The sequence below is a fragment of the Physeter macrocephalus genome, chromosome 8, assembly GCF_002837175.3.
Source record: "Physeter macrocephalus isolate SW-GA chromosome 8, ASM283717v5, whole genome shotgun sequence".
Taxonomy (NCBI): Eukaryota; Metazoa; Chordata; class Mammalia; order Artiodactyla; family Physeteridae; genus Physeter; species Physeter macrocephalus.
This window is the reverse complement of record NC_041221.1, coordinates 72,898,631-72,907,484: the sequence shown is the minus strand read 5'-3', so window position 1 is coordinate 72,907,484 and position 8,854 is coordinate 72,898,631. Positions and strand designations below refer to the sequence as shown.

Genomic DNA, 8,854 nt, shown 5'->3' with positions numbered 1-8,854 from the left:
GTGGTCTCTCGCGTTGCGGAGCACAGGCTCCGGACGCACAGGCTCAGCAGCCATGGCTCACGGGCCCAGCCGCTCTGCGGAATGTGGGATCTTCCCGGACCAGGGCATGAACCCGTGTCCCCTGCATTGGCAGGCGGATTCTCAACCACTGCGCCACCAGGGAAGCCCTGTTTTAATTTTTATATAAATCTGTATTTTCCCAATTTTCTAGAATTTAAAAACATCTCATAAGATTATAAAAATGTAGTTATAGTTATATTATTAAGATAAAAAAGATTTCACATAAGAGGAAAAAAGACTAAAATTTTTAAAATTATTTTAGCAAAAATAAAACATTTTTAATAATATAATGCTGGCAAGGATATAAGGAAACAGGAACATTCATTTAATGCTTAAAGCAATGTAAATAGTTTCTTTTTTTTTTTGGTCACGGGGCTTATGGGATCTTAGTTCCCCGACCAGGGATCGAATCTGGGCCCAGGCAGTAAAAGTGTCCTAACAACTGGACCTCCAGGGGATTCCCAAGATTCCTTTTTTTGACTGTCAGTTTGACAATGCCTAACAAGAGCCAAAAAATATTTACAATACTTTGGTGCATTAATCCCACCACCTCTGGAAATTTATTCTTTGCCTATTTACAAAATTGTTTGCTTTTATTTACAAGGGTTAAAAAAATGGAAACAACCTAAACATTAGAGAAATGGTTAGGTAAATTAATAATAATGTTAACCTGATGCAGCTATTAAAAAGATCAATTAACCCCAAGAAAGTGTAAATGGATAGTTTCAGAGAAAAATGTTTTAAATGTTATATATGGCTAAAAACTACAAAAATGTTTACTTCCATAAAAAGAGAAATAAAGTTTATGAAGGACAAACAGGAATATTCTGTATATAGATAAGAGGGTTGTGGTTATAATTTTATTATAGCTGGTTTAAAAAATATTTTGAATAAATATTTTATATAAGTAAACAAAAGACATATTTGTTACTACTAAGGATGTTCGAAATGATATATCCTATATTCTAAAGAAAATGTATACAACATGAGACTAGTAAGACAAATTTAATATTAATGTGTGAAGTTCTCATATCTTGGCTTTACTATTGGTAACATTACTTTGTAATTACAAGTTAAACATTTTTATTCCCAACTATTTAGAAAAAATACCTTATAATTTTAATTTCCATTAAGTCTCTTACTCCATACCTTTTCAACTGAAGTTTCTGTATGTAAACTCTTGCTCTCTGCATCTGTTTTCCCTTGTGAAAGAACTGATTTCTTCCCAACTGCCCTTGATAAATTGGGTTTAGGTCTCTGGAGTCGTCCTCTTGTCATCGGTTTAATACTTTCTGTTTGATCAGTTTCCCTAGAAAATTAACATTATTTAAATTGTACCAACATGCAGGCATATTCAAAAGAAATTCTGGAAAATTCTTTAAAAATCCATTCACAGCTAGAAAAGAACTCCTTTAAGCTTACTCACAATAAACGTAGCAAAGAAGACTGAACAAGAAGAGCAATGAAGGGTAACTAATTTGTTTTATCAGATGTTAAAAATATACTACTTAGCATCAATAATTAAAATATTGTGGTACTAATACATGGATAACAGATAAATGAAACACAAAAGAAAACTGAGATGATGACTCCAAAATACATGATTTTAGTATACAATAAAGTTGGCATTTCAAAATAGAATAAGATGACCACAAAAATAATATATTTTTTTAAAATAAATGTTAAATTAAATTAACGGTGATGGGAAAACTAGTAATACTGGGGAATTAAATAAAATTAGCTCCACTCCTTTCACTGTACTCAGAATATATTCTAAATGGATCAAAGATTTAAGTGAAACCATAGAGAAAACATGAATGAATTCTTTTGTAACTTTGAGGTGGAGTAAGCCTTTCTAAAACTTGATTAAAAGATCAGGAGCCATAAAAGAGAAAAAAAAAAAGGGAGCGAGAGCTGACAACATAAAATCAAAAACTTTTACATGGCCAAAACATATGTCATAAGTCAAACTACAAACCAAGAAAACATGTTTTACAACTCATATCACAGGACTAACCTCTCTAAAATGTAAAGATCTCCTACAGAACAATACCAGTAACTCATTAGAAAACTGGACAGAGGATACGAACTCACAAAAATACGAAATAAAAATAGGTTTTAAATGTGAAGAGATGCTCAGCTTCACTCCCAATAAGAAATGTACAAATTAAAAGTAGAGCGAGCTGGACTTCCCTAGCAGTCCAGTGGTTAAGACGCCGTTTCCAACGCAGTGGGTGCAGGTTCGATCCCTGGTCGGGGAACTAAGATCCCACATGCCGCACAGCACGGCCAAAAAAGAAACAAAAAGATTGAAAAAAAAAGTAGAGCGAGCAAGCACAAATGTGAAAAAAATATTAAGAATCAGAGAATCTAAGGAGAATTATATACAGATGTTCATTGTTCTTTTGACTTTTCCTTAGGTTAGAAAATTTTTAAGTAAGCAACTGAAGGGAAAAAAAAATAGAATTATCTACCCCTGTCAGAAAAGGAGGAGTGGGGTATATATACTATACTGTGATATTATTTTATTTTATAATCTATCAAGACCGGCAAAAATCCAAGTTTGATAACACTGTTGGTAGGGAGCCATTTCTTAAATTGTTAGTGGGAATATAAACTAGAATAACTCCTATGGACAGCATTTTAGAAGTATCTATCAAAATCATAAATGTATAAATGCACACACACTCACATACAAATGTGTCCTTTAGGCTAGCAATTTCATTTTAGCAACTTTCCCTACAAATACACTGGCACAAAGGTGAAAGGATAGAGGTATACGTTTCTAAGCATTGTTTGTAAAAACAACATATATAGCCATCAACAGGGCACCGATAATATAAAGTGTGATTCATCCATACAACAGAACTCTATGCAACTATAAAAAGAATAAAGGTATTTAAGTAAAGATATGACGATATAAGATTAAAAAATTACAAAATGGTATTATACTATGCTACCATTAGGGTTTTAAAAAGAGTAAAATATTTATAAACTTTATGTATTTGTATTAGCTTTAATGTCTTTTTTATTTTAATCTCTGAAAGACTAAGAAATAAATAACACTGGTTACTTGTTAGGGTAAACGGGGACATGACAGGAGGGATACTTCACTCTATACCTTCTTACACTTTTGGATGTTTGAACCACACGAATATATTGCCTATTCCAAAGACTAGTTTAAATTTTTGTTTAAAAAAATAAGTTTGATTCTCTGGGACCTCCCTGGTGGCGCAGTGGTTAAGAATCCACCTGCGAATGCAGGGGACATGGGGTCCAAGCCCTGGTCTGGGAAGATCCCACATGCCGCAGAACAACTAAGCCCGTGCTCCACAACTACTGAGCCTGCGCTCTAGAACCCGCGAGAAACAGCTACTAAGCCCACGTGCCTAGAGCCCGTGCTCTGCAACAAGAGAAGCCACCACAATGAGAAGCCCGTGCGCCGTAAGGAAGAGTAGCCCCCGTTCGCTGCAACTAGAGAAAGCCCATGCGTATCAACGAAGACCCAACATAGCCAAAAATAAATAAATAAAAAATAAATTTAAAAATCATCTTTAAAAAAAAAAAGTTTGATTCTCAATGTGACTATGCTTTACTGAAAATAAGAATTCACAAACTAAACTACTGTTAAGCCCATATGAGGAGTTATGAAGGAGATAAAAAGGAAGTCTGAACTTCTGAGATATCTTTTCAAAGCGAGATTCTTGTGGTACTTTTATTGTTTTTAGTGAAGATATTAATTTAATCAGTATTTTCATACTAGAAAACATAATACATAATCTCTTTAAAGTCATCAATGTCAAAATCTACTACTTTGACAACAGGTATGAAAAATAACTCAAACCAAGTAAAAGTTAAATCTCATAGCAAATATTTAGGCTTCCAAATTATTTTAGAATTTCATCATAAGTTACCAGTTTGCTATAACTCATATCACTAAGATAATCTTTCTATAATGAAATACAAAGTGAAAAACCTTAATGTCACTAAGACCACAGTATAATTACATATTAAATGGTCTACAGTCCTCTCCTAATCCCTAAAGGAAGCAACATTATTATCATTTTTTAAACGATAATAAATTATCAAAATTCTGAAAACAAATTTTAAAATCCTACCATGTAAAATACTTACAGTGCTTTATCTTTTAGGTCAACATTTCCTTCTTCTGTACAACTACGCTCAGCATTATTCACCTCACACACTGCTCTAATTCCACCTTCTGATGCAGGCAAATCTGAAGTGCTTGATTCTGAAGTCTCAGCTGCTACTGATATGGCATCTTGTTGACTACTACGGAAATGAAAATATATCAGCGGAAAAGAACCCTTAGTAATGCACATTTTATACTAATTATTTAAAAGATTTTTTAAAAATAGACAAAGCCAAAACTCTGGAAGATGATCCTTCATATCACGGAATAATCAAAATGGACATTTTGGTTTCTCTATGATCCTCCTTGCACCATGTTATTAAAACACTGTATCTTAGGAGATAATAACAGTCACAAATGAACAGGGAAAGTGCTCAAGAAGTCCCAAAATGAAAAACTCATAACTACATGGGGTTCACAAATCAAATGTATGTGTAAAATCACAGTAATGTTTAGGAATTATCTTTCATTAAAATTTTGTATTGGCAGTCTTTGCTTTGCATGGTACTGTTACCCAAGAGCCATGGAAATCGAAGACAGTTGCAACATGCACAAGTTGCAGTTAATGCTGTAGCGTGCAAGGAGAGGACTGCTGTATTAGGAAATACTTCAACTAACAATAATATAAATGATGACCATGGACTAACGAGCACTCAGTTTCAACACAAATTCACATTTAGCCATGCTTCGTTTTTTTGTTCTTTTTTTCTACTGGGTGTTGTCTTTTCCCAGCGCTCTTTTTATATTCTTTTTTGGTTAGATGTTACATATAAAACCTCCCAATCAATAGCTTGCCTTTTACTTTCTTCATGGAGACTTCTGTCAACAGAAGTATTTTCTTTTACTGCAGTTGAATTTATCAATTTCATCCTTTGAAGTTTGTGCTTTTTATGTCTTAAGAAATCCTTGACATCACAAAAATATTTTTCTACATTTTCTCCTAAAAGTTTTAAAGATTTGCTTTATATATGTAGTCTTTAATCTATGAGGAAGTTAGTGCATAGGGTAAAATAGGGATCTACTATTATCTTTTTCATATCTAAGCACCATTTAATGAATGGTTAATTCAATCTTTCCCACTAATTTCTAATGCTACCTCTGCCATCTAAATGATGCCTAAATTTCTCTTCCTAGATTCTACATCCAATTTTCCTCTCAGTCAATTTGTTTGTCCTTTTCCAGTACCACACTATTTTAATTACTCTAGCTTTAGAATAAGAATCAGCTCACTGTTTTACAAAACCAGCTGGTATTTTAACAGTCATTGCAGGGTAGTTTTCCCCCCCTAAAAAAAGTCATCAGTATTGTTTTGTGCATAGTCTATGAAATTAGTTGTGTCTCTGAGGTCAGAATTTAGATATTTGTCACCCAGCAAGTTAAGGGCCTGAGGTCTATGGCTTGGCTTCAAATAAATTATTCATCTTCTGAATTGTATGAATAAATTGGCACAGGTGCATATAGGTATTTTTCTACATGAGAATAAATGACTTTCATCAAAATTTTCAAAAGCAGGTACATGCCAACCAATGGAACAGAATAGATCCATGCATGAACAGCCAAATGATCTTTGACAGGGTGCCCAAACTACACAATATGAAAAGGATAATCTCTTCAGCAAATGATGTTGGGAAAGTTAGATATCCATATGCAAAAAAAGAGAAACTGGACCTTTATCTTATACCATACACAAAAATCAACTCAAAATGGAATAAAGATTTAAAGGTAACACCTTTTATTTTTTTCTTTTTCAGCTATGCCACGTGGCTTGTGGGATCTTAGTTCCCCAACCAGGGATTGAACCCAGGCCCACCGCATTAAAGGTAACACCTTAAAGTATAAAATTCCTAAAGGAAAAGATGGGGGAAAGCTTCATAAGATTGGTATTGGTAATAATTTCTTAGACATGACACAAAAGGCACAGGCAGGAAAAGTAAAAATAGACAAGTGGGACTATATCAAACCAAAAACCTTCTGTACAGCAAAGGAAACAATCAAGAGTCAAAAGGCCACCTATGGAATGGGAGAAAAGATTTGTAAACCATATACTGGATAAGGGCTTAATATCCAAAATATAAAAGGAACTCCTAGAACTCAGTAACAGAAAAACAAATAACTCAATTAAAAAACTGGAAAAGGAATTGAATAGACATTTCTCCACAGAAGACATATAAATGGCCAACAAGTAACATTTAAAGATGCTCAAGGCACTTCCCTGGTGGCACAGTGGTAAAGAATCCACCTGCCAATGCAGGGGACACGAGTTTGAGCCCTGATCCGGGAAGATCCCACACGCCGTGGAGCAACTAAGCCCGTGCGCCACAACTACTGAGCCTGCGCTCTAAAGCCCGCGAGCCACAACTGCTGAGCCTGCGTGCCGCAGCTACTGAAGCCCACGCGCCAAGGGCCCGTGCTCTGCAACAAGAGAAGCCACTGCAATGAGAAGCCCGCGCACCACAACGAAGAGTAGCTCCCACTCGCCGCAACTAAAAAAAGCCCGCGTGCAGCAACGAAGACCCAACGCAGCCAAAAATAAGTAAATAAATAAAAAATAAAATAAAATAAAGATGCCCAACATCACAATCATCAGGGAAATGCAAATCAAAGCCACAGTGAGGTATCACCTCACACCTGTTAGGAACTGTTATGTTATACTAACATTAATTTTTAAAAATATATATGTAATTAAAAATATGTATTAATTAAAATATATATATTAATTTTTTAGAAAAACAGAAAATAATAAATGCTGGCAAGAGTATGAAAAAACTGGAATTCTTATGAACTGTGGGTGGGAATATAAAATGCGGCCACAATGAAAAACAGTATGGAGGCTCTTCAAAATATTTTAAAACAGAATTATCATATGATCCAGCAATTTCCCTTCTGGGTATTTATCCAGAAGAACTGAAGACAGGGTCTCAAAGAAATATCTTCAGTTCCATGTTTATTGCAGCATTATTCATAATAGTCAAGAGATGGAAACAACCTAAATGTCCACTGACAAAATAAATGAATAAACAAAATGTGCTATATACTTACAACGGAATATTATTCGACCATAAAAACGAAAATCCTTCATATGCTACAACATGGATGAACTTTGAAAACATCATGCTAGGTGAAAAAAGCCACTCATAGAAGGATAAATATTTATGATTCCACTTACATGAAGTATCTAAAGTAACCAAACTCATAGAAAGTAGAATGGTGGTTACCAGGGGCTGGGGTAAGGAGGAAATAAAGAGTTACTGTTCAAAAGATACAGAGTTTCAGTCATGCAAGATGAAAGTGTTCTAGAGATTTGCTGTACAACTCTGTGCTCATAGTTAACAACACTGTACATTTTAAAAACTTGTAAGAAGAGCAGATCTTATGTTATGTGTTTTTTACCACAAGTAAAAACAAACAAACAAAAAAACCTCAGCAGGATACATCACATTCAAATTGCTGAAAACCAAAAATCAAGAGAAAATCTTTATAGAAAATGATAAACCCATGCAAATATTAACCACAAGAAAGCTGTAGTGGCATAGCAATCATCAGAACAAAGAGCAATACCAGAATGATATCACACAAATGATAAAAGGGTGATTTCACCAAGAAGATACAATAATCCTAGATATGTATACACCTAACAAAAGAGCTTCAAAAGACATGAAGAAAAACAAATAGAACTGAAAAGAGAAATAAGCAAATTCACAATTACAGGTGGAGATTTCACACTCCTTTGGTAACTGATAGAAGATATAGACAAAGTGAGTAAAGATACATAAAATACCTTGGTGAAAGAGCAGGGTCAGTTCTTTTCTCAGCCTTTTCATTAGAGGATAGACCCACAATGTCATCTGTGTTCTGTACACAGGGAAGCTTTTGTTCCTTATTGCTTTCATCTTCATTCATCTCAGGACTTAAAGACAGGCATTTATCTATTAATACAAAATGCATATTATTATAAAAATGATAGCAAAAACATATATATTTAAAACACAAAGGAATTTATATAGAACACTGTAATGTAATGATTAAGAAATTATCCCAAAGTCCAATTTCTTAAAAGTTGAGCTATTCTGCTTTATATGTAATGTCTTTACTAGTAAGCCACAAAGAGCATATTATGATGCTTATAAATCACACTTTGCTATCTATCAGGATTCACTTATTAAAATCTTATTGGTGAAGTTGAACCACATAAAACTTAAATTCTACAGAAAGGTTGTTCTGGTCTGCTACTATCTTTTTCTCCTCTCTACTTGGTTATCTGCTTTAAGTAATCTATATGTGAATTCTTAAAGAAAGAGACCGAGACTTCCCTAAACTCTTAGCTCTCATTCCCTAGTGACTCACAAGTATCAAAATGTCTGTACACTAGGAAGTTTTTAAAAAGAAAAATGAGAGGAACACTTATTCTAGTACCTTTTATACAAATTAAACAACTTATTTGGGGTTCATAGAGGTGCTCTGTAGAGGCAGAACATGAAAACCTGTGATTTATTAACAGACACAATACACGTTTAATTATATGCACGTGACTTAGAATAATTGTTAATGCGAGTACATAGGAGGTAACACATCTCAGAGACAAACTTGAGAGAAATATCTCCCCATTTCACTCTTTTTTTAATAAACGTTTTTTCTTTAAAT

General features: G+C 34.1%; 1 protein-coding gene across 3 annotated transcripts in view; it reads right to left on the bottom strand.

Annotated features, from left to right (window-relative positions):
* Positions 1 to 8,854, bottom strand: part of BDP1 (BDP1 general transcription factor IIIB subunit) — an 87,209-nt gene that overhangs the window by 52,601 nt on the left and 25,754 nt on the right. For all 3 annotated transcript variants that reach the window (XM_024119802.2, XM_024119804.2, XM_028492963.2), the window contains exons 11-13: positions 7,992 to 8,139; positions 4,195 to 4,353; positions 1,210 to 1,369 (exon numbers count right to left, since the gene is read on the bottom strand). In XM_024119802.2, the coding sequence (XP_023975570.1) occupies positions 1,210 to 1,369; positions 4,195 to 4,353; positions 7,992 to 8,139 (467 nt within the window). The remainder of the gene's footprint in view (positions 1 to 1,209; positions 1,370 to 4,194; positions 4,354 to 7,991; positions 8,140 to 8,854) is intronic.